Source organism: Dryobates pubescens, chromosome 2, assembly GCF_014839835.1.
Source record: "Dryobates pubescens isolate bDryPub1 chromosome 2, bDryPub1.pri, whole genome shotgun sequence".
Classification (NCBI taxonomy): domain Eukaryota; kingdom Metazoa; phylum Chordata; class Aves; order Piciformes; family Picidae; genus Dryobates; species Dryobates pubescens.
In genome coordinates, this window is record NC_071613.1 from 36,072,706 (window position 1) to 36,099,490 (window position 26,785).

General features: G+C 37.6%; 1 protein-coding gene across 2 annotated transcripts in view; it reads left to right on the top strand.

Annotated features, from left to right (window-relative positions):
- Positions 1–26,785, top strand: part of COBLL1 (cordon-bleu WH2 repeat protein like 1) — an 81,499-nt gene that overhangs the window by 51,476 nt on the left and 3,238 nt on the right. The window contains exons 3-13 of one of the 2 annotated variants that reach the window (XM_054175035.1): positions 669–870; positions 1,880–2,108; positions 3,711–3,749; positions 4,605–4,699; positions 4,827–5,066; positions 13,356–13,500; positions 14,542–14,610; positions 20,032–20,290; positions 22,789–22,874; positions 24,185–25,797; positions 26,403–26,585. In XM_054175035.1, the coding sequence (XP_054031010.1) occupies positions 669–870; positions 1,880–2,108; positions 3,711–3,749; positions 4,605–4,699; positions 4,827–5,066; positions 13,356–13,500; positions 14,542–14,610; positions 20,032–20,290; positions 22,789–22,874; positions 24,185–25,797; positions 26,403–26,585 (3,160 nt within the window). The remainder of the gene's footprint in view (positions 1–668; positions 871–1,879; positions 2,109–3,710; positions 3,750–4,604; positions 4,700–4,826; positions 5,067–13,355; positions 13,501–14,541; positions 14,611–20,031; positions 20,291–22,788; positions 22,875–24,184; positions 25,798–26,402; positions 26,586–26,785) is intronic. The other variant, XM_054175043.1, reaches the window with a different exon arrangement.

Genomic DNA, 26,785 nt, shown 5'->3' on the forward strand with positions numbered 1-26,785 from the left:
AAGGACATAGCGACTACACAGGAAAAATTTGATTTGCCATACTTTGCTTGTATAAAGGACATGTGTGACATTACACAACTTCTCTAGAAACTGTGTTCAAGTACTGTCTTGTCATTTAGCTTTTTCCCTGTCTTTATTAAATACCTGTCTCTCATTTTGTTTCCCAGTGCAAGACCTCCTTAAAAGGTGACTTCCTCAAACTTAATTTCTCTTGCTTCTTCCAAATAGCTCATGCTCAGAATTTCTGAAATAAAGTCCTTTGTAACTTCAGAATAGATACAAAAAATTGGGGGCTTTGGAAAATGTTCTCACTGAATAGGAAGGCATTTAGCATCACTGCTACAGTTCCCATTATACATTAAATGAGGTAGCTCATCTACATGTCCCTGCTGACCTCAGGGAAAGCAGCACTTCACACAAGCAAAAAATTACCCCCTTTGCTCAAGCACTTAGAATCTTTTGTGCAAGGTGTTTTCTTTTTAGTGACTATGTTTGGACTTAGGTTGGTGGTTGGGGTTTGGTGGTTGTTTTTGTTTAATGATCTTGAAGATACTCTAAGTTGGGGGGTTGCAGTGACTACTAGTCATGGAAGGGAAAGTGTTTAGCAGTATGTTTTGCTGTAGCTTGCTTAATTGTCACCTGATGTGACATCTGTTTGTCTTTTACAGGAAGCCCATGATGGACTTGCTGATTTTTCTCTGTGCACAGTATCATTTAAATCCATCAAGTTATACTATAGAGTTGATATCAGCTGAAAATAGTCAGATTAAATTCAAACCAAACACACCAGTGGGAATGCTTGAAGTGGAAAAGGTGATTTTAAAACCAAAACAAATTGATAAGAAGAAACCTGCTCCAGTTATACCAGAGGTGAGAAAATTAAAGCATGGTGAGAAATTAGAATCACTCTTGTAGTCATCAAGTGAGTTGGTAGTTTAACCTCTTGTTTCAGCTTTTCCTGTTGTCTCCAATCCTCTGGCTGTGTGCCTCTGAAATGCTGGGCTCCATGTTCTTGATAAGCTGCTCTTAGATAAAATTGTTCAGTTTGTTTCATCATACATCTTTGCTACTGAATGAAGGAAACATTACAATATTATTTGAAATCCCATGCCTTACTGTCCTTTTGACAAATTTTGCAGATGAAATATGGCTGAACACATCCTTTCTCAAACTGAAAATCGACAACTCGTACCACCTGTCATGCTGCCATGTAAATGCATGTCTGGTTGTATGTTAGTTTTCCTTTAATACATACTGTACCTTTCTGTTGTTGCTCAGCCTTAACAATATACCCTTAAGATGGCAAGAACTTTTAGAATAGAATAGAATTAACCAGGTTGGAAAAGACCTTTGAGATCATAGTCCAACCTACCATCCAACACTATCTGATCAACTGAACCATGGCACCAAGCACCCCATCCAGTCTCCTCCTAAACAGCTGCAGTGATGGTGACTCCACCACCTCCCTGGGCAGTCCATTCCAATGGACTTCTATGTAGAATATTCTATTTCAGTTTGTCTAAAGGACTTACCCAGGGCCAGAGGAATTCTGCTGCCCTTTTGTCCTACAGCACACATGCACATTCTCATGGCTCATTGGCTGATATCTGTAGCTACTTAATGTAACCTAGCAGGGCCTCTAACTCCTTGCATGTACCTTACTGGACAGGCAAATGACAGATGCTAAAGGAGCATCAGACTGTGTCCTTCTGTAGAAAGGAACTGCAAAGTTGTTAGTTTCTTCTGTAATGTTTCTGAATCTATAACATTGGTGAAGTTGGCTGTAAGTGGAATTCCTGTGACTGATGTAAGGCTGTTGTAAAAATGTGAGTTGCTTCAGAATTTGTGCTGGCATTTATTGGAGTTTTCTTCTATTTAGCAAACAGTAAGAGTAGTGATAAACTACAAGAAGACACAGAAGACAGTAGTAAGAGTTAGTCCGCATTCACCTCTTCAAGAACTCGTACCAATTATCTGTAGTAAATGTGAGTTTGATCCCTCACACACTCTGCTGTTGAAGAATTACCAGTCTCAAGAACCCCTTGATGTGACAAAATCTCTTAATGACCTTGGACTAAGAGAATTATATGCCATGGATATCAGTCGAGGTAAGATAGTTTTTCTATATTGCAGTTGTAGAAAAAATAGTTACTTAATATTTCAATAATTTATATGTTTTGATGTTGGTTGTTTTCTTTTTTTTACTTAGTAAGAAATTAATTTCTAACAATTTAGTACATTTTATTAGTCTTCCAAAAAATTGAAACTGAGACAAGCTTATCTGTATTTGTATTTGAGAAGTATAATGTAAACGTTTTATTTACTGACAAAAGTGGCGAGTACCAGCAAAGATGGCCAAGTACAAAATCATCACTTAAAAGTAACACAAACCTTTCCCACAAAGACTCATAGAGAACACATAGGGTCATGATGAGCTGAAAACAGAAACAGGAGTGAAATTTAGTTTTATTTTTAAGTTATTTAAAATAGAAAGAGTTAAAATGTTGTGATGGTTTTATATATACAATTTCGGAATGGTGTTTGTGAAGGAACAATAATTCCCTTTGTAATCGTGGCCCAACAGGGGCAAAATAAACAAACTTCTTTGTTTTTGTTTGGACATTCTTGTGCCTGGTTTTAATGTGGTTGTAAGCCAATTTTTTATTTTTTTTTTGAAGGGTCTCTTGTATTGTGACACAAAATTTTATATGGTGTGGTTTGTCTATTTCAGACATTAATAAGTGGAAATTTTACCTGAATATAGAATGTAGTAATATTGGCACTCTCCTATTTTTGACCACTGTTCCATTTGCTTGATTTTTGCTTTAAAACTAGAGAGGTTATGCTGGGTTTTTTGTTTGTGCTTCTACCTAAATGCAGTACCCTTATCATTTGATGGTTACAGTTTGAAGAGTTCTCTCATTTGCTTCTCAAAGGCAAGTTATCTTGAGCAACAGGACAATGGCAGATTTGGATAATATGTACTTTTCCCATGGAGGTGACCAAAACTAGGTATTTTTCTCTTCCCCACTGGAAAATAATGTATTTTAACTTGCTTAAGCATGTTACTTGGGCTATATATGCCCTTAGTGGGTTGTCTTGATTGTTGTCTGGCTACTGCTTTCATCTACAGCCTGGCAAAGCTGGCTTTTGCACAGTATGACATGTGCTTCATTTGAATCAATGACTAAAAATCCTTAGGTGAGAATAAGAGGGCGTGTATGCTTTCTACAGGAAATATATACTTTCTGCTAGGAAATTTAGATGCATTTCAGCTCTCTTGATACAAAGTAGTTCAGCATTTCAAGTTTGCAAGCAGCTTCAAAGCTCTGAATTTTCAGCTTTCTTTATGAAAGTAAATGATGAGGTACACTTTTGACTTAACTGAATTTAATTTTTATTTTATTCAGAGTATATTTTTTTACATTCCTTTTTGTTTTCCAAGTTTGGATCATCAGATCATCAGGCGGTCCAAAATTACAGAACAAACTATTCTGTGTATTGCTAGCTCTTGCCTTATTTATGGGATTCCTGTCAGTGTTGCATGTCTTCAGGCTCAAGTTTTTAAATGGTTTATAGTATTAGGTAGTCAGGATACACACCCTTTTTCCTGAAGGTGAAGATTCACCTTGGTGCTCTGTATTTGTAACTTACAACTGTATGCTTGATTCAGATTCACATTTTCTGTCTTTCTTTTTGTCTTTCTGTAGCCACATCACCAGTTGATTTAAATTTACCGTCTTTGCAAGGTACGATTTACTGAAAGAGGCGGTGAAACTGTTGCACTTAGGTGACATAACCATCAGCTCCTACAATAACATCTGCTTGACTGTGACATGAGTAATTATCTCTGTCCCATCATTAATGCACATCTACAAAGATAATACAGAAGTGGATATACCTAGCTATATATAAAGTATTTCTGTATAGTTTTCCCTAGGTTGGTTGATTAAATGTACAATCATGTTTGTATTGATACTTGTAGCAGGAGCCCAGAGTTGCCTCGCTCATTTCTGTTGCTCATTGCATTTTCATTCAGTGGTATTTCTGTAAGAAAGTCAAATGTAGTAAAAATCAAGAAGAGACAACCTTTATATTTTGACATTGTCTGCATGAATAAGCCAATGCAAAATACCAGAATGGACCTGACTGCCTTTACTATGAGTGCCATGCAGTTATGTGTGCAGTACCTACTAGGTGTTTCGGTGATCTTTCTCACTACCCATGCCACATGGAGGTTTGTGCCTCACTTACCCACCTTCCACTTTGCCATGAATTTAAACTGGTAAGAATTGAGGGCTGGAGAGGCTTATGCCCTTATTCCCCATTTATAGCCCTTGTGATATGAACTATAACATATGACATGTGCAATGGGATGCATTAAATAGCAGCTGAAATTTATCTATTCTGAGGTCTGAGAAAGGCAGGAAGAACATGGATGATGGGAAAGCTGTTTTGTAGCATTTAGAAACACTATTAATATAGGTGATTTACGGTGTGTTTTGTATATCCTTTCAGGGGGCTTATGACAGTGAAATAGTATGGATGCAGGAGAAATAATCTGTGCAATAAATAACATCTTAAACAATTGTTTTCTGTTTTAGACTCCTACCAATCTGAAAACTTGGATGTTCTGAAGGAGAAAGAAAACAAAGGATTCTTCAGCTTTTTTCAGCGAAGCAAGAAGAAAAGAGAACAAGTAAGCTGTAACTTCATTTAAGCGAAACTAGAAACATTCACATTAAGCAATGAATCCTGTTCACTGTTTTCCAGAAAGTACAATTAATTTTGATTTATTTTTTCACGTCTTCCTCCTGCACCTCAAGGCTGCCAGTGCCCCAGCAACCCCACTGATGAACAAGCCAAGGCCAGCATTTATCACAAGATCTAACACTGTTAGCAAGCAGTATGATTCAAGCACTCTGCCATCTGAAATGCCAAAGAAACGGAGAGCTCCTTTACCACCTATGCCAAATTCTCAGAGTGCTCCCCAGGAACTTGCACAAGCCCAAGTCAGACCAGCATCTGGTATTGTGAAATCAAACAGCCTTGATAGGAATGAACAGGTTAGTTACATTTGCTTCATTTCTCTTCAGAAGTTTAGACATAATAGTACTGATAACCCTGTTGATACCTGCTGAGGCTTGAATCACATCCTTGGGAAATAAAAATGTAGGGAATTTAACTACAGAAATTGAAAGATGTTTCTCTTAAACTTTATAGTCTGTATCCAAAGGAGCTACTACATTTGGAAAAAGTAAAACCAATTTACGTAGGCTGGTATTGTGTGCACCTTTTGTTCTTTTGGACTAATAGTTTGTATATTTAAATGTGAGAACATTGTCTCACTTTATCATGTCTAGTAAGTGATGCTTTGATATTTCCAGTTGGCTTTGATGTTTTAGTTGTATGTCATAACAAACAGCTTGTTCATTACATTACTAGAAAAAGGCTGCTATCTTGGGGAGCAGTCCTAACATTCTTGTGCTCCTAGCAAGTCAAAATAAGGCTTTTATTTTAAACAAATAGGGAGGTATTTAATTGTGGACTATTTAAGTAACCTGTATATCCCATCCAATGAAGAAATTCTGCTGAAAGAAATGGGGAGAGTCGATGAATTAAGTACTATCCCCTAGGCTAAAATTGTCATTATAAATGTGTTGGGGTTTGATTATTTATTTATTTCATACTTTGCTTTGAATACAGTGTCTAAAGGTAGTCTTTAATGAACGATGTTATTACCATGTTAGAAAAATGAAATGCAGAACTAAATTAAATACCAGTCTAAAGGATTCATTTTGTTAGACTTGAGAAACAAGAAGTTTCAAACTGCCATTTCCTTTATGTGCACTGATTTACTCTTTCATTGATGCACAGATCCACAAGAGAGCACTGTTTAGCAAAAGTTCTGAATTTGTGTATTGTGTCCTGCTGAAAAGCTTTATCATTTGAAGAAGACAAAGGTTTCTTTCTGTATTCTAATAAAAAGAGCCTTTGGGGGCACAAAAAATCATGATCTTTTACCTCAACATGTTTGTCTTTAATTGAATTTAAATTTTTAAAAAAAATTATTAATGTCAACATGCTTTAAATGATTAATATCCTATTATGTCTAACAGTAATGTATGACTGCTGGGCTAGGATCTGTCACTCAACAAAATTGCTTAGATTTATTATTTTGTACTGACATTTTTTATTCATCTAAAGTGATTTGACTGAAGTTGAATAGCTCAGAAAGGAAGGACAAAAATCCAGATTAAATTATATTTGTGTGTATTTTCTATTTCGTACTACTTTGTGCAACTCCCGTAGAACCTAGAAGCCTTTAGAATGTGGGGTGTTTTTTTAAGTTGACTTTTGTTTCACTCTGATTTGATTGGTGAGTGATTTATCAGTGAATACATAGCTTAGGATTTAAATGTGGGCAAATACTTGCTCTGTGCCTTGAATTTTATTAATTAATGTCAAATAATTTGTCTTTTATTATGTACTGTCCAATAAATATAATCTAGTGAATGAATTTGAACTGAATGTACATACACATCAAAGCATGGGTATCAGGTTGAGGGAGGTGATTCCCCCCCACCCTCCACTTTATTCCACTCTTGTGAGACCCAACCTGGAGTACTGTGTTCAACTCTGGGACCCTAGCATAAGAAGGACATGGAGCTGTCGGACTGTAAGATGGAGCTCCTGATGAGATGGTAGTGTGGCCAGTTTATGAACAACCTAGATGATGGAATTGAATGCACTCTCAATAGACTTGATGTTAACACCAAACTTGGTGGAGAGACAGGTATACCAGAAGAGCTAGGCTGGAACTGCATGAGGTTTATGAAAAATGCATGTGAAATTCTCTATATCTGGAATGGAGTAATCTCAAACACCAGTGCAGGCTGGGGTCTGTCTGTATGGTCCACCTTGAATCCAGTGTATTCAATATGTTTTAGGTCACGCTAGTGATACTATGTCCCTGTTTGATACATGCACTTCAAGGTAGAGATTTTTAAAAGGCAAGAATTCAGGGGAAAGGCCACCATGCTGTTTAAAGGTTGGAGAATGTAAATGTTCCAGTAAAAAGTAGGCTCAGATGGGATCTAATCATCTTTTTGATACCTATGAAGGTGCTACATGGAACATAGAGGTATATTCTTTACAAGGATATGTAGTGACAGAGCAAAGGACAGTGGGTACTAGTTGCTTCACAGGAAACTCCATTCAGATTCAGGAAGAAAACTCATCCCTATGAGAACAACTGAATATTGGAATAGGTCACTCAAGGGAAGTGGTAGAAGCTTCCTCACTGGAAATGTTCAAGATGTGCCTTCTCAGGCTCATGCAATAACCTATTATAAGGCATTGTGCCTGACAGGAGGTTGGACCAAGTGGTCTCCACAACCCCATTTGTAGTTCACATGAGCGAATTGGACTCTTGATTTTTCAAAACTGAATGTGCGTAATTAGGAGAACAGAAAAAGTAGAACAGGGCTCCACCATTAACAGAAACCAAAAAATACTTGGATTTAGCACTGCCTTAGTAATGATGGGAAGGGAAAGATGTGGAAGTTTGTTACCAAAAAGGTATCTCCAGCTATTGAGATTTCTAGTTTCACTTAAAGCACAGTTCCCTTAATAAGGCATTAGATGAGTGACAATGTAAAATAATGTTATTTCAATAAAAATGTAGTTTACAGGATTTGCAGTAGTATAGATGAAACTGGTCACTGTTTAAATACAGAATTAATAAAGAATCAGTCTTTAGTCCAAGAACTGAAATCTTATTTGTGGCTTTTGAAATGGAATGTATAAGCATTGTAGAATAAAGTCAGTTTTGTTGTTTGTACAGCATTTTTTCTTCAGTATTACAGTCCTTCAGTATTTTCTCAACCTGAAGTGACCAATTTACACTTGTTTAATCCAAGACAATTCTCAGTAATGAGGCAAGTACAATGGTCATACAATGGCTCCATTCTAAACAAAAGAATTTAGGCTGTTATTTTGCTCACTGTTGAAAATGTGTGTCCTGCTGGTAGGATTTAAAGTCTTTTTCGGGTTGCTCCCCAGGCTGATTGGTGTGTTTGCTGCAGGGGAGTTTCACTGTTATTGTAGTGCCCCATTAAGTTAATTTACAAAATTTGGGATCCCCCACCCTTTCTTTAAGGATTGCTTTTACTTGCTTTTTCCTTACAAGAAGCATCTCCTTGCAAATGATAGTGTTTTTAAGAACGCCTGAATGGCAGCCTGGATGCATTGTTACTTCTATGGACAAGGATGACCTCCTGCATGTGCCTTATTATGGACAAATCTCTTTTGTAACATCCACAAGGAGGACCAAGGGAAATGTCAGTTTTGCCTGGATAAACTGTTTGCCTGGTTTTGATAGAAACATACCAAGTAGTAATATCAGACAACAGTGAAATGAGCCAACTAAGGGAACAGAGATCTTGCTGTTGTCTTTACAGTGTATTATACTCCAGTTTCTCACAGTATGAAAAAGGATTATTATGTTTACCTCCTACAGCTTTTCCACTTCTTTTCCCTTAAAGAAACTGCTTTCTCATTTTATGAGCAACTATATTCTGATCTAAGGGTTGGATGTTTTTCTGTCTTAATTTCAGAGTGATATTAAAATTAGTTTTTGGAGCTACATTCCTATTTTTAGGGTAGGAACTAGTACAAAGGGTAGCTTTTACAAGTTATTGCTTAGCATGGTTTACTCATTCTATATGAGAGTCAGAAGATTACTGGTAAGCTTAAAGACCTGATATTTGTCCAGCAAATTTCTGTGCTAAGTCAGATTGGAAGTGTTGGTCTCTAAAATTGAGATCTCTCAACTTATTCTTCAGTTCTAATTTTGGGCAAGATGGCTCTTGGCAAAGTATGCTCAGAAGAAAGACATTTAAATACACTTGTGAGTAGAGAGGACTCTCAAGGGTTTTCAAAAAGTGCTGTTGTGTAATGCAGTATGTGTATCTTCACACTTTTCATAAAAGTGGATGCAATTTTTTAGTACTAACACTTAAAAAGAAATAAATCTTTTAGCAGAAACTCGTTTTATTATGTCCAAAATGTCATTGCTGATTTTCTTCCTGATACTTTATTTATAAAAACTAGACTGTGATATGTTCTTTTTATCCCATGAATGTTTGTCTCCTTACACTGTTTTCAGTTATTGTCAAGGAGCATACGTAAGCTGTGTTTGGGTAGGACTATAAAGTGGAGATTTGTAGTCAAAATGTTTACAGTTTTAAATGATGCATAGAACCAGTAAGCTTGCTTTCATTTGCATAAGCCAGCTCCTAAAGAAATAAACTCCAGTTTACCTCTTAGAAAAGGAGAAGATAGGAGAATGAGGGAGAGGTGTGAGAAGCAACTATTTCTGAATGGACTTATTAGCCACTGTCATGAAACAGCTTAGTTAAGATTTCTGGGAGGGATGAGTTTCATGCTCAGGTATGAGGCTCAATTGTCTGAAACAAGATGTTCATCCCCTTTAAAGGAGAGGTTGGGCAATGATGCAGGAAGCACTGTGAACGTCAGGGGACTCTTGAATAGAGACAGGGTTACCTGTCTGTCGTAGTTTGGGCTGGGTGCCCTCTGCTACAGGGGTGTTTCCTGTGTCCAGAAGTCCAGCCCAGTGGGTGGACGCAGGAAATTAGGTATTTCTACCATAATCCCTTGCACCACTATAAATTTTGCGGTGGGGTCGGGCACTTCCTCTTCCCTTCCCTCTCCAAGACTTGGTAACTGGGGGAGAGATCTCCCGGCCATGGGCCTGATTGGGCCCAAGGCCACAGGGGGATGGGCAGTCTCAGGCCTGGCCAGCTGAGACTAGCCCAGCAGAGGGAGGGGGAAGAGGGAGCCCTGGGGGTTTTGAATGCACCCTCAGGTAGGGTTTGGAGTCTTTCTGGGTTTACTTTGGTTCCTTTCTTGTCACTATGTTTCCTTTTGTGCACACTCACTGTTCTCTATTTAAACTCTCCACTACTTTTGCAATCAGTTTGTCTGAGTCGTTATTTCTGCCTGTGGTGGGGAGGGGGTCTGCCCCAACCCATTACACTGTCAAAGACAGTAGCTCCAAAAACTAATTCAGAACTGGTGGTGAACATTGCATCCATCCACTTTGCAGAACACCAAGTGCATAACCTTGTCCTCTTACTGTATTTACTTCTGTATTGGAGAGTATGTAGATAAATCATAAAAGATAATAGTGATATCAGCTGTTTGAACAGAATAACACTAGCTGAGTTTCTCTGAATAGATTCTACTAGCATTATGGCTGCAACGTGGTTTGAAATCTCCTAAACCTAGTTCTTTATGGAGCAAGTGGTAGGTACTGGTGGTATGAAAATGTGTACATAGTGAGCCCCTTGGTGTTAGGTATGCTTTCCAGCACACTGAAATGCTCCACTACTGCTACAGTTTTTCTCAAATACCTCTTTTTATAATTTTTTTTTTTCTTTTCCTTCCAGTTGCAAAATAACTGTGGCTTAATTACCACTCTTTTGATTTTGAAATTATAATTAGGGCCTGGCACCATGTCTGCCACTGCTTATAGAGATCTGGAAGCACTAGCCTTTGCAGGTGTCTGCTTGGGGTGTTGTGGGATTTGTTGTCAAACTTGTTCCACACACTTGAGGCTAAAAATCCTTATATTCATCCGTGTTTGCTCTAGGATGAGGAGACTGTGTAGTGTAAAAAGTGGAACTCATACATATGTTGTGGAAGTCAGGACCGTTCACTAGTGTTTCTGACTTCAATGATTCCAACATAAATTTTAATGTTAAGTGTAATTGATCAAGGCACTGGTTAGCACTAGCAATTGGTATGACACATGAGCACCCAGGTATATGTTCCCAAACTTTTGTCAGATACATCTTAAAAACGCTTCTTTTAATTTTTTTCCTCCCCATCTGTTTCAAGTACTATTTTCACATTACAGCCTTTGTTAGGATTTGGAGGCTCTTAATATTCATACATTGAATAATTCTTGAGAAAATCTGTTCAACACTTGAACCCTAACTGGAACATTTAGTACTTTCTCAAAATCTTTGCAAATCATTTGTTTCTTTGGATGCAAAGGGCAGTGGAAAGGCTTATAAAAATCTTCTAGTAGCATGTGCGCTCTTATGCTGAGAACATTATTTCTCCCCTACATACATACTCTTTCTATGCAGGAAGGAACTCTGGTGACATCTGTTTAACTGAGAGAGTGTGCGCAGAACTCTGCCAGCTAAGTCAGCTGAGGAAGCCTGAGCAAAGCAGATGAGGGTGCAGACCTTTGAACAGAGAAACAGTGTTTTTTTGCAGAGCAGAGAGGCTGCAGCCTGGAGAGCAGTTACCAAAGAGAAGAAAAACAGGACTGCCCAACAGCAAGGAGGAAGATGATTTAACAGCAAAAAAAACCTCATTTAGGGAAATAATGTTACATTTGACACACCCCACCCCCCCCAACCCTGTATATTCATATGCCGAATCCTTTTTTTCTTTCTAATTTTTTTTTTTTTTTTGGTAGAACTCTTTGGGAAATGTGATTAAGTGTAAAGTTATTGTCATGTGACGTTTTAATCCAGGAGCTGACTGGTTCAAAAACTAGTCAAGCATAGAAGTAGTTTTAATTAGGAGTGGAGTCCTCAGTCCATATCCACTGCTGTTCTTAGAAGAATGTTTCAGATCATACTTTTTTTTTCCTCCTTTTGAGTCGTGCTTTGCTGTAAAAGGCTTCAGTTTCTTTGGCATTAAAGTGTTTGGTATAAGAATTGGGTGAGCATTGTGGACAGTTGCTCCTTACAGTGCAGTAAAGTGCCTAAGTGATCTTTCATAACTGGTGTCATGGTGGGACAAAACAGATGACTGAATATGCCCAGGGTAGCTCAGAGGATGGTTTTTACTACCCCAGCTCATTCATCCAGGTGTTCTAGTTAGATCTAACAGGAACTGCCAAACACTGCTTCACAGACATCTTGTGCAAGTATCTTTTATTTTGTCTGTAATTTTCTTTATAGTTTGATTGTGTACAACCAAACACTCTAGCTTTTGGTCTTCAATATTGTCCTTGCTATAGAAAATGTGTATTTATTCCCTAGTAGTTTTCTAAATGATAAGCATCTTATTCTATTAATATTGACACAGTCAACAATTGTTTTTGAAAGGATTGTCAGTGAAACAAAAATTTATAGGTGTAGTTGTGTCATCCCTGTGTCTTAATGTTCTTCTTTGTGATGTGGGCTGGTTAACTGAAACACAAGAAAGTTCTCTACAACCAGTTGCTCTGTGGATCTTCCTAGCTATAAATGAATGTCACTGATGGATTTTTATTACATCATTGAGCAGACAAGTGATAGGGGTCAGAATTACTACAGAAACAAGCAGCTGTGTCTTGTGCCAAAATACACCCCTGTATTGCTTGAATCATGAGTGTTATCATTGCAATAGATAAAGAAATACAGATTTTCCTCCTCATAAGACAAACTGCAGCGAAAAACAACATGTAAATTTACAACCACTGTCTCTTTGAGGCACAGAATGTATTTTTAAAATAATTTGCAATGCAGTTGGACTGCTGTAGCACAAAACTATGAAGCATTCAGCAGGTAGCCTTTGTCTGTTTAATTCTTTTGATTATTTGTGAATTTTGTCTTTTGCTGCAATAATGAGGACATTATTACACTTTAACATCAATAGGTATTATTGTTTTAAAAACTAGTAATTTAGTTAAATTGTATTATGGTTCTAAGGTAATTGTACTTTCCAAGGTAAGCTTTAAAAGCTGGCATTCAACTTCAATAGAAATTTTTGGAAGTATTTAATGTAGGAAAAAAAATCCTAACAGTTATTTATAAAGCCAAATTAGAACTACTGTTGAAGGAGTGAAGGAAACTTGTCATGTCATTGAAGTGGGGGCATAATTGAAGCTTCTTCCAACAATAATCTTTATCTACATTTAGAAGAGAATTATTTGGGGTTTGTAGAATAGCTTTTGGGCATAAACCAATATAAATTCTGTTTTATACTGTATGTAACAACTGATTTTCTTTTACAGCTTTATGTTGTACTTTTGTGAATATATTCAATTAGTCTAAGGGGGTTTTTTTGTTATTTTTGTGGGGGGTTTTTTGGTGTTTTGTTTTGTTTGGGGATTTTTGTTATTGTTGGTTTCTCTCTGTCATTTTGTTTCTTAAAAACCAAGCCATACTCCATGAGAAATTAAGATGAGAAGTTTAATATGTTTGGTAACAAGTATGTATTGTCTCTTTCCCAAGTGTACGTTATAAATACTTTTGGAGAATAATTACTAGAGCCATTTTACTGTTCCTCTTTGTTAATAATCTCATTTCTCCCGTCTCCCATCTTAGGACCCCTCAGGATTAGTACGGAAAGGCTCTCTGCCGCTCAGCGACACCGCTTCTGTGAATTCCTCTCTGCGGAGGATGAAGCGCAAAGCACCCTCTCCACCCATTAGAGTACCAGAAGATCAAAGTGAAAGCAGTAATGAGACTGGTAATTTTTTTGTGCAGTTTTAATTGGAAGGCAACAGAAAGTATGGCCATTTCATTAATGAAAATCCACCCTGTAAGATAAGAACCCCAAGTAAAAATATGAGTGCAAACCATCTCATGAAGAGTGCTTTTAATACTGCTTTTTCAGATTGGCTCACATAATACATGTGGGCTGGCACAAGCAGGACACAGCATCAACCACAAAACCATGGATAAAAAGCAGAATGAATCTGTTTTCATTAGCTTGCCAACAGTGGGATCCCTGGAGCCTCACTCAGGCAGAGGCACACAGGCAGGGACTCGGGCACAGTGGAGCTTAGTCAATGCTAAAGGATCACCAAACCCACTGTTTTCACCTGGATGTCAGGGATTAACACAGACACTGTGCTTTCTCTCCCACAGCAGGGCAAGCATGTTCAATAGGCTGCCTCTAAATCTGTCACAGGCCTATGTTGTCTGAACACAGGTGTTCCACTTGTCAAACACCTAAGATTAAAGAAGGGTTAGTATGATGTGAGTTTTTCTACATCCCATCTGCAAGTCACTTTAGTAAGTTTACAATCCTCCTTGCCAATCTGCTGTTATTTTGCCACAAGTATGAGATATCAGACAGGTTAAGGGCACAGATCAGAAAAAAAACAAACTGCAAATACCAAATTAATTGTACTTAGGTTAACTATAGCAATTGTGATTCTATTAATGAGGTGGACATCTTGGGATGGAGGGAAAGATCTAGCTTCTCTTGATCAGAGAGAGTTTAATAGGAAATGTAATGAGAAGAAGAATTTTAGGGAAAGTTTTGTATTGTTCTCTTGTAATTCTTCCATTCGATCAAAAATTCAGTTTTCTGATTCAAAACCACCTGAGGAGTTGAGATAAAAATATCTGGGGAGAGTAACAGTGAGCACCAGTTGCTTAAGAGAAGGCTTATTTCTTGAAGAACTTGGCAGTCTGTAAGATCACAGTTTAACATTTTATCTAGAACTTTTGAGGGTGCAGAAATTGAGAGGCAATAACAAAGCTTGTTTGATTTTTATTGCAGTATCACGGTGTACAGAATCAGCCACTACTAAAGTAGAAGAAAGACCCCCTGAAATACCATCTGAAACAGGTTGGTTTTTTTTCCAAATGCCCTGAAAAAAATCTACTTCATAGCAAACTATGATAATTTGTAGTGTAAATTACTATACTATTAATGTCATATAAAACTACTTTTAGTGTTTCAGGTTAAGTTTTCCTTTGAAGTACAAATACAGCTTTCTAAAATAAAGATAGTTTACATTTAATATCATCAGAAACACATACAATATATTTTATATTGGTCTCTGTATTTCGCATTTACTGTTTTCTCTCCTTCCCCACAAGTTGTAGACAAGAGCAAGCCAGAACTTCTGTGATTTTTATATACTTTATAGCAGACCTTGCAAAAGCTAAGGCCCAGTCTGATTTTCAGAACCCCACCTTATGCTACCTTTTTCCTGCATAACCTAGGGGAGGACCAAATCTGTTCCTGCTTTTTGATTTCCATCTAAACAGTCTTTGAAAAACGAAGTTGTAAATATAAACTGTGTGCTTAAATACATGTTTATACATTCAGTTATTTATTAGGAAAAAAGTGATGCCTGAAAGTATTTCTGTTCAAAATACAGTTTTCAAGCTGCTGAATGTCATGCACTCGGTGATGCTAAGTACTCGTATTTGTAAGCATTGGGCTGTAGGGTTCAGATACAAGATGAAGCATCTAGAAGTCTTCTAACATTTGTAAAACCTTCTAGAATATTCAGTGCCAGTGCAGTCTGGAAAAAACCCCACACAAAACCAAACCAAAATAAAACACTTTTCAATGTATTTAACCACGAATGAAATATATAAACACTAAGCATGTGGAGTGTCACTGGCATTACATGATGCTGAACATTCAGCCTCTGTGCTACTGGACAAGATCACCCAAGTAGTTTTCCAGCTGTTTATTCAGGATGCCATTCAAATTGACTTGGGAGGGTAAAGTACAAATGTACCACAAGAATTGAATGTCACCTGTCACTAAGCCTTGGCAAAAGCGGGGGGGGGGGGGGCAAAACCAGTAAATTTGGGCTTGGTTTGTGTTTAGGGTGATTTATGTAAATGGTCAGAAAAGACCTTTAATGGAAATTATATGTAATATAATAAATGGAAAGTAGGAACCTATACTGTGCAGTCTGAAGCGGAAGATGTAGTGAACCTGTGACCTTTCCTGTTTCTAGCTATTGTAGCAGATGAAGGGCAGTCACTTCTCAGTGGCTCTTAGTGATGTTTATTAGTACTTAATTTTTGGTGTTGAAAACTGTGTTTATCTACATGTAATTGGTCCAAGATGATGAACAAAGTTAATCATACTATGATTTAAAATTAAGGTGCTTTTTTTGTTTGCTTTCATGAGCTTGTTTTTATCTAGAGATAGTAGACCCATGCTAGAATTTCTGCATTTCCCATCACTGTTAAGTCTGTGCTGCATAGATAAACAGCTCTGAACTTCATAGAAATTGTTTGTTTGCTTTTCCATAAATCTAGGAACGTGTGCTTGAGGCATTTCATTTTTTTTTAATTTAAGTGTCATAATGTGATATGTAATGGAAAGAAATAGAAAAAATATATTCACGGGGCTTAGAACAGTCTGTGCTGAGCCCTGGGATTTACCTCGGCAGTTATTGACAGTCTTCATTCTCTAGATCTGCTGCTGATGTCTTCACACAATCTTCTTTGCTGAAAACTTAATACAATGTATTTGTTTTAAATACAGAAACAAGTCACACAGCACAGCTTCATTGTGGTGGGTTTGAGGCTTTTTTTCTTCTTATGTGATACTGCTGCTCTCTGGTGGCATCTCTGAAGCTGTCCTGAGGCCTATGTGTAAAGGGCCCTTTTAGCCAAAGCCTATCAGGATGTGAGAACCAGTATTTGCCAGCAGCAAAATGAATTGCAGTATGCTTGTCGTGTTCCTAGTCTGAAAACGATGCACATTTGGGTGTTGTTTTAAATAGCCTAAATAGTTCAATAACTCTTTAACTGCTAAGTTGGACGTAATTCTAACTTTACATAGACTTGGTAGTTCCTTCTTTTTGGATTAATACTGCTTTGATTTTCAAGCTTCTAGAAGCATTTGGAGTTTTTACTCAGCTGTTAACTGGCATTCCCAAAGTAACTTGGTTATTCAGCAGTGCTTTGGCAAATAACTAAAAAAAGTTAAGCTCCTAGTAAAGCTTTGCCTTCTGGCCTATAATGGACTATTACATACATTCAGTTTGGTGTGGAAGTAGTGCATACCTAATAGACATGTATACACTGAGTGCAACTGTGCAATATAATTTGAAACAAGTAGAATTTCTGTTGTGAAATGACAGTTTTCCCATGGTATAAAACCAGCCTGTACCTTGACAAAAGTAGTTTGAAGGCATGCATCTGCTAGAATAAACATTGACACAGAATTCATTTGAACATTGGGATTGTAAACAATTTCCCCCCCCAATTATGTTTTTGGGGTTTTTTTGGTGTTTTTTTTTTTTCCTTCCCAAAGTAATGACTGCTTTGTCTCTTTTTCCTAGGGAACAGAGTGAAATGGTGTTTTAAAAAATAATTTTAAAATTACAGATTTGAAAATAATTTCCCATTTAACTTCCCAATCACTGAAAACAAATTCCTTGATATAATCTTGGCTACAGTATCTCTTTAGAACCCTGTTAAGGACTGTAGTCAAGAGGAAAATTGTGTCAGGTTTGCACGGTGTAGTCAGGCTTCCTGGCTTTGGTGCTTACAAGCGTAACAGCTCTCGGAGCAGTGCTAGCCTATTCGCTGTAGTGCACAGAGTGTTCTTACTGACTCAAAGGAGACTTGCAGTTGGGATGTTAGTCATCAGGTATGCCTTTGTAATGTCATCCTGCAGGTTTTAACAATGTTCTTCAGGGCTTATTAAAACTCAATGACAAATTTTCATAGAGAATACATTAAACAAGACAAAAATTCAATTTATAGTTATATAGAATATAAGAGCAATAAGGCAGCAGTACTTCCTAGTGATGTTGCATATAAAAACTATAAATTGAGGGTTTGGAAACAAGTCATAAATTGGAACTGTACCTCTGGGGAGTTAACTGAAGGATGGCTCTTAAATGTTGTGTATGCATCAGATGCATTGAGACTTCATTGTGCTGTGGGAGCGGTGGCCCAGGCATGAGATCCAGCAACAGACGAAAAACCACTAGTTGAAATAAAGTCTAAGCAAGGTTGACATTATGCTGACAAATTAAGTAAAATCCTTTGGAGAAAGTGTGAGGTTTCATTGTGTTTGATAGTATACATTTGTAGGTCAGATTAGTCCACTCCAAAACTTGGAAATGTTCCTACCACAGCAAAGGACAGGCTTTCACATAGCAGGAATGTCAGGAATGTCTCCTGTCAACCCCAGCTAAGTTTCCATCCCATCAGTATAGATGTAACTCAGTCTTTGTTATACTTGTTTTCAGAGGAAAAGGAGGGAGGTGACAGCAGTGTCTGGGCACAAAGCCATAGTAACTCCAGAATGCTTCCATTTGTCTTGTCAGAAGTCCTGGCTGTGCTTTGTTGTAGAATTCAGTCTTCCACAGAGTATTTAGACTGAACTTCTTAGTTCTTTGTTCCTGTGGCTGGTGATGGCTGAGGCCCATGGCATAATCGTTCAACTTGGTGAAGACAAGTGTTCTTGAGAGCTGGTTATGGGCTACAAAATAGTTTCAGCAGGCACCATGTTTGTCCACATTCTGTTATGCTTTGTTTGTACTGTGTGACATTTATATTTATTTTATTTTAAGTGCTGTCACTTAAATAATCTCCTAAAGTATGATGCTGATGGCATGACTTTTTCCTAGATGGAGATTAAAGGTTTTGGTAGGGTGGGAAAAGAAGGCAAGGCCTTTACTAATAGTAAATTCTGAAGGAATTAATTTAATACCAGTGTGGCATATGTACCTGTGCTTACATCACATGGAAGCAGCTCACCTGCACTGCTTCGCAGCCCTACTCCTCTTTCCCTGGGCATCTAAACCACCTCTGCATTCAGCACTGTAATGCATGTTGATCGCTTAATGTGTAACTATAAAGAATTTTTACAAAGTGCAATACAAAACAATAGAATTAAATGGTAAACTGTTTGGGTTTTGTAATTGTTCTGTAACTGAATGAGTAACTTGGGTATTACTGAACTCTTAACTAATGACCCAAGTGGAAAAATCAAAGTTTCTGTTCTGTACTGAGCCTTTCTTCAATACATACAGCTTCCTATTATGTTTCTATCATGGTGTACTTCTCTTAAAGTCCTGGAAGCATAGTAGGATAACAGTCTGTACCAAGAAAGTCAGTCTAAGATTCTTCATATTCTGGGATCTGCTATTTTCTAGTGTGCTTGCTTTAAGCCAGTATTTTGTTTTCATTGTTAGCCTTGGCTTACACGTTGCAGTTTACAACAACACAGAAAAGTCTGAAATGTAACTGCGTGAGTGCAAGGCAGGAATACCCGGGTCAGGTCAGGCTGAGTGCGCAGCTTGAATGGCTCAGTTGTTGCCAGAAACCTTCTATGGCATCATTTTCCACTATATAGATGGAATTATCTTTTTTGGTTTTTGTGTTACAGAATACAAGTTGCAAAGGCAGGAGCCTAACTGTATGGTCTACTTGCTAATGCTTGAAAAATGCGTGAATCATTATTTTGTATGAAGATTGCTGGCAGGGTTGTGAAGCTAGAGATAGTTAATCAAAATGGGTGGATTTACTAGTTTAACTTCAGGAACACGGATTTACATGTAATCCAGTAACTAAACCTTTTGGTTTTAACTGTGCTTTAGCTGAAAGCCTTGTTGTTTTCATAGATTAACACTTTTGTATGTACTTGTATTTTTGTGTATTTCTGTTGTAACACAGGGCACTGCCTAAGACAGTTCTAAGTACATTTTAATACATTTATGACAATTGTGGGAAATTTTTGATAGTGATGATCAGATTTGTGTGAGATTTTGTTAGCTCTTTAGTTCTCTAGTATACCTAATCTGATACAAAGGAACTGTGTATTTTAAAACACATAGGAGAGCCAAAGACAGTAATAAGAAATCTGGGTTAAATAAACTGCCTGCCTCCGTGCAGTGTGATTATGATACTGGCAAATATATTTTCATCTATCCTAATCCAGTACTTGGATTAAACAAGGAAAATGTTATACAGTAGTTGCAGATGCAGAAACAGATGGACAGAAGCATGACAGTGAGCATAGTCTCATGTGTAAAAAGAAAGAATTGGAAAGAACCAGAAAATGCTGTGAAGTTAAAACTCTGCATAAGTAATTTTTATTTTTATTTCCTTTTTTTTTTTTTTTTTTGGTAACTGGAATTATGGAAAGAAGTCTCCATTTTCCTTCTTCAAACTATTTAGGCTGATTTCATCAGTTTCTTTGTATCTACTCCCTGCATTGAGATGTGTGTGTGTGTTTGGGTTTTTTGTTTTTTTCCTTTCTTTCCTTCTGGGAGTGTAGGTGGGAAGAGCTCAGACTACAACCTGGAAGAAATTGATGAAAAGGAAGAGATGAATGTGCAACAGAGAGAGGACAATGAAAGCACAAATACCTCTCTTGGGACAGGAGAGGTTACTGCAGCCCTCAGCTCTGCTGAGGTACCACTGGAAACTGAAAAAAATGATCCTGCTTCATCAGCTCCAGTTCCTGACAGTGTTTCTGTTGACAACTCACAAGGCTTCAAGGAAGAAAAACAAGAAAATATGAGCACAGATGGCAAGTAAGTACGTTTTGTGACAAAGAAAGGAGCACTGGGGAGGGAATGGGTGGGGCAAATAAAACGTAGAGTGCTCCTTCATTGTGGAGTACAGAATAGAGAATTGTGAGAGGATTGAGCTTAATATACTTAGCTTTCATTGCAGCATTCTTCTGTGCACAGCAATTCATGAAGCTTTTCAACAAAAATGACAAAGAAGTGTTCTGCAGGCTATTCTGTTTAAGCCTTCCTTTCCTTACTGCTCAAACAACCAGACCCCAGAACAGCTGAACTCAGCTCTAAATCACCCAGCTATTTACTAGAGGTGCAAAAGCATTCAGATTGATTAGTTAAATGAGAATTTACAAATTTACTCTTAAAAGGTGAGGAAAAACAAGTACATCAACGATTTCTGTTCTTCTAGGCACAGTTATCTATTACTTGCGTATCTGTTTTGGTTTTAATTTTTCTTTTGTATTTTCCTTATATCTTAGGCTGTTCTCTTGACCTGTCTCAATCCATCTGCTTTCAGAAAAACAAGTTAATTCTGCTTTTTCTAAAGAATAAACCTATTCTTTTTCTTAACTGCTGTTTTTCCCTTCTGGTGATGCTGTACCTTTGCCCTTCAGCGTGTTTGTTAAACTACCTGACTCAGCAGGTTTCCAACATGAATTAGTGCCTACTTGAAATAAATGTTGATTGTCCAGAGAAGTCCCATTGTGTTAATGTAATTCACTGTTTCTGTTCCCTGGGGCAACTAAACTGGCTACTGTTCCCAAATTAAATTGAAAGAACTATTTCAATTATTGTACTGAAGCCAAAATGTGTGACAGCCATAGTAGCTCAGAACTCTCAAGGTATTATGGAGAGCTTTGACTTGTGTTTCAAGGTTTTGGGGCTTTGCAAAAATTACTGGTGCTCTATCCTGACAAATACTGTTCCAGTTGCTTGAATATGTCAGCTCTATGTACAAGAGGGAGGATCAGACATGTTGTTTTCAAGTTGTCTTGGACTTTCAAATTATCAGATCTGTGTTACTGAGCCAGTTTGGCCAGTTGTCCAGGGGATGTTTCTTTTTTGCACCCCACTAAACTTGTTATAGCCTGTTGTGACCTGTAATCCTGGTGAGTATCTTCTAGCATGCACTGTACTCTACTTTAGAGCTTGGCAATCCTTTCTTTCCTGATATATCACAGGGATTTCAGAATAAGGATTAGGGTTTCTCTGACATTACATTTCTGAAAACCTTTTGATTATTCAGATCTTTTGTAAAAGATCTAGTTACTTTGAAAAAGTGCTTTTTAATAAAAATAGGGATATGTGTAATATTCCAGGCAAAGTCACTGATTTCTCTAAGGCACTCTGTGGTCTTCTGTAGCTTTTGGTTTCATTATTTTTTTTCTAAACAGTTCAGCCTGTTTTGAATACTTGCAGTTCAGTCCTTCAGCTGCATTCAAGGGAATGGAGATAAGCAAGAGTACAGCATGCAGGACTGAGATTTAACTTTTTTCCAAAATTATGTTGAGTATATGCTCCTGCTTAGTGATTTATTGGACACTTACAGTATTTTTTTGGGCTGTATTAGCAACATGAGAATCAGTGGTTCTTGAGGAATGTATAATTTTGAATTATTCAAACCAGATGTTTCAGCTCAAGGGGCTGCTTTCTGACAACGAATACATTTGATGTGGCAAATGAACCAGAATCTTCATGATGCTAGTATTTGTAACTACAGGAAATAAAAATGGAAGTTATAATAATGTTTTTTTAATGATTTTTTTTTAAGAGAAATTTAAATATTTTGGCCCTTCTCATTTACCTTTTTAAACCAAGGACAGTATCTCCCCCCCAAAATATAAAGGTTTTATTCAGGATTTGTGCAGTTCTCTTGCCCCGCCCCACCCCCCTCCCAGGATCATAGGACAGAAGTTGTATGCATTTACAAAATGTTTAGTATGCAAGTAACATGTTTATATGTTTCTTTGTTGCACTCAAGGTATTTCTTGGAAGGGACTGAAAACTTACTGTTTGGAAAAGTTTGTACTGCACAGTTCACAAGCTCACAGGCAGTGGGAGTCTCTTGCATCTTCCCGTGTATTGTGGCAGGGACAAAATCAAGGACACGTTATAAATGTGGGGGGTGTCAACAATTCACATTAAGAAGGCTGTTATATGAATGGTAAACCATTGTGGCTTCACTGAAACTCAGTCATAAAGAGACTTGTTCAAACTGCAGAAGTAAACAAAAGGAGGGGGAGAAGTGAAAGAAAAACTGGTCATTACCTTGCACAGAAAAGTGAAGCTGCATGCCATTTTGGTAAAATATCATAGCAGCATTTTCTCTCTCTCTCTCTCTCTCCATTTTTTTTTTTCAATATTCATTTGAGTACTCCAGTGTTTGGCAGAGTGATTCTATTTTGTCCATCTGTGTTTGGAGAATATTGCCAGTTCTCTTGCATCGTTTCTTGTGTTTACTGAAACGAATGATACCAGCATATTTAATGTACTGTTGTGCTTTGCAGAGGACTACAGACTAAGATAAGCAGTGAGCAAGCTGCATTTGAAAAAGACAGGAAGCTTCGAATTTTGGATCAAAATAAAAGTGATGGTGAGTACTTCCCACTCATTTTAATACATCAAAGCAAGGCTGAAGAGAACTTTTCTACTCCTTTGAGAAATAAACCCACAGCAGTACAATAAACTCTTGAATTGCTATAATCAGATTATTTTTTTAATGTTTTCTCTATCTCTAGTATATCATCTCTGAGATGACAGGAATTGACCAAAGTTTTGGATGGGGTGGCAGGGGAGAGTATTTATTTATTATAGCAGTAGTCAGAAACTGCATTGCATTGTGCTGTTGTGCAGTATGGGTGGAGTAGTGCAGAGGGGAGGGAAGGCTGAACACAGATTATTCTGTCACGTGGTATGACACAGGCACTGCACCACAGTGGGGGAGTACAGGACATCAGTTGTTCTTTGCTTACAAAATTAGCATGAGTTTTCAGCAAGAAAATACAAGTACACCAGTAGAACACCAGTAGAACAAAGTGACACACTGATTGGAAAGGAAATTGTGACATCCTGTGTACATAATGGATCGTAAATGTTTCTGTGGATTTCATGGCCTGACTGATTTGTTCTACCCTTTTGTGACACCGATTTTCAGATTTATATATTAGGCCTTCCATAGTCTTTTATATTCAGCACAACTCTGTTTATAAATAATATCATAATGCATGAATGAATTGCCATTTTATAACATGTTTGAAATTAGGACTTTTTTTTAATGCCATACCAAATGATTATTCTTTAAGATTTCTTTTTTCCCTAATACAGTATTTAAAATAATTTAACCCAAATATTTTTGTGTTTTGGAGAGAACTATGTGTTTAGTCCAGGGGTAGAAGATTGAATTATCAGACTTGCTAAACAGTTTGAAAGTTGCTTTTGTCCACATGTTTTCCAGTTATTTCTTCGCACAAATACCTACAGTGTGGTTGACAAATAACATTTGTAATGTTAAAACTGAAGGACAGAAGCCACAAATGTGTAAAACTAAACAAAAATTGCAGGTAACTTAATATTGAATAGGCCTCGAGCTCTTCAGTCTCTGATGCCTATGTAATCAAAATCCATTAGCACTTTCAAAATAATTATAGAAAAACCTATTCTACAAAGTTGATGCATGGTGCCAGTAGCCACTTAGTTATTAAGGAAGAATACCTGAGTTAGAATACTGTTATTTGGCAATAGTAGTCAAAGATGCTATATCTTTCAATAGCTTTTAAAAAAAACTGTTCAGGAATTTTTTTTGTATCGGTGAGGAGCCAGTCTTCGTAGTTAAATACTTCATGATGTATGGGGGAAGGTGGAATCTTTTTGGCATTTGTATTTATTTTGCAATTTCTCTTAAAGATCACAGTGATACAAAACTCCTTCCAGCAACAGAAGAAAGAGAACTTCAGACAGCTAAAATTAAAACAGTAGATTTTAGAGAAAATAACAAGCTTGAAGTTGACAGACTATCAAACTGCCAAGCATGTAAAAATGACATCTCTGTAAGTCACAGGAATTATCCTCATCTGATTCCAGAAAAGCAAGATCAGAAAACAAATCAAAGTAGCTTGGACACAGTGAAAACTCAGGATGTTGCAATCCAGACAGGTCCAGCAGATAGCAATTTGGGAAGGACCACACAGAAAGAAATCGGTATTCTTCAGGATCGTGAATCATCAACATTCAGGGGACTGTTCTCTCAACGCAACATGGATGCAAACAACCCCCTTCTTCAGGCGACACATGGAATACAAGAGGATAAAGATACTACAACAGAACAAAATTCTGAGAGACAAGAAGTTACCCATGAAAAAGTAAGCCCCATAAAAGATCTGAGTCACATTTGTGTAATTGGCAGTAGTTTAGCTTCACCAGAAACAACTGCAAACAACTCAGATGGCTCTCCTGTAAAAGGTTACCCTCATTACAGACAGGACAGCAAACCTAAACCCAAGCCTGCTAACGAAATTACAAGGGATTACATACCAAAAATTGGTATGACAACTTATAAAATAGTACCTCCAAAGTCCTTAGAAATAATGAAGAGCTGGGAATCAGAAATTCCGTCAGATCGTAAGGATCAGGAGATACCTACTATGGTAAACTCTCTGAAGCATGGAGACCCCAAAGAATTCATAGAGCAAGCTGAAATTCCTCATCTTCCAAAAAGTCCAAGTCTACAGGTTGTTTCGCAAAATGAACCTGCAGTAGGAAATGATCTGCTGCACAGAGTGAACACCGTTTCTGAACCTGTTGTGATGTCTGGAGCTGAGGCTACTACTGAAAGCAATTGGACAGAAACAGAATCTTCCAAACAGCATGTCCCGTTGATGCTAAGCATGGCTAATACAAATGCTTCTTCTGAGACTCAGGACAAATCAAATGCATTAAGCCCTACAATGAAGCCTAGTTCTTTTTTTCTGCAGATGCAACGAAGAGCTTCAGGTCATTATGTGACATCTGCAATTGCCAGAAGTACTGTTTGTGCTCCTAATTCCATTCCAAACGAAGCTAAGAATACAGAGATGGGGAAAAAGGTTTCATCATCTGATGCAGCTTTGTCTGTACTTAAAACCAGTACTTCCTCTCCTCCAGAAGATGAAGAAAAAGTTGATGATGGAAAAAAAATTGAATCCCCCAGTTACGTTGCAAGCAATAAGCCTTCAAGTTTTCCCTCCTGTCCACCAGCACCACTGAACCTAAGAACTCTAAGAACTTTTGCTGTTCCAAAGCCATATTCCAGTTCAAGACCATCCCCTTTTGCACTCGCCGTCTCATCTGCAGTCAAAAGGTCCCAGTCATTCAATAAGACACATACAATCACCAGCCAGGCAACAAAAGAAGGTTTTCCTGTTGAGCCCACCTCTGCCACTTCAGCAGCTGAATTCTCCTCTGCTACCTTCATGCCTGAAGTGAAAACCCTTTCCTTACAGACTGTAATGGCGGGGTCACAAAATAGTCTAACAGATAAGGTAAACTTTATTTCTAATATTGGATAACTTGTCGGTCCACTGTCTTCTAGTGTGACTAGTCTAGAGATACTCTCTGAACTGCTCCCTGATCAGAAAGCATTGTAGTCATCCGGTGTAAATATCTTGTGCTGTCTAGCAGTAGCACAGCATTGTACAGAGTATGTTAAAGGAATACAGAAAAAGTTAAGTGAAAACAACATTATTCCAATTATTGGAAATAATTATTTCTTACCATGATGAGTGTCCCCTATTTCAAAGGCTAGTGGATAAAATAGAATAATTTATGCAGTGTATACTTATTTTTGGTTTTTTGAGTGCTAGTGGGCTTTTTTATGATTGTGTTCTTTTCTTGAATATAATTCTGAGTTTTGGCTTTAAGTGATCATTGCACAAGCACAGCTTGAATGGGTTTGTATAATTGAGGGAGAAACTACATGCTACAGTGGAAATGTGGCTGATCTCTGAAACCTTGAATGAAGCAAGCACTAAAATGGTAGCGGTTTGATATGCAAACTTGTTCCAGGTTGACTTAATTTTTCATTTTTGACTAATTCAAATTAAAGGCTTGGGTTTTGTTTTTCCTCCCACTTTCTCTCTTTATATAGAAAAGCAGCAATGTGGATAATGAGCAAAAGAGTCAGGCGCAGTCAGGTGCTTCCACTGACCACCCACCCCTTGTCACTAAGAGACAAACTGCGATGATGTTCCAATGCTCTGACCCAGAACAGATCCACCAGAGCTTACTGGCTGCAATCCGGTCTGGAGAAGCTGCTGCCAAATTGAAAAGGGTGAGTTCTTTTCATCATTGCATCCGTAACAGTGTACTCATGGCACTTCCTTGGAAATTACCGTGTTAACGCCTGTTAGCTTTGGCACAAACCATGGCAAGAGAGGCGAGGAGAAGAGTTCAGTTTTGCAGAACAAGCTGGTGAATGTGCACACACAGCTTCATGTCCTTATTTTCAAACATTACAAATTCAATCAGAAA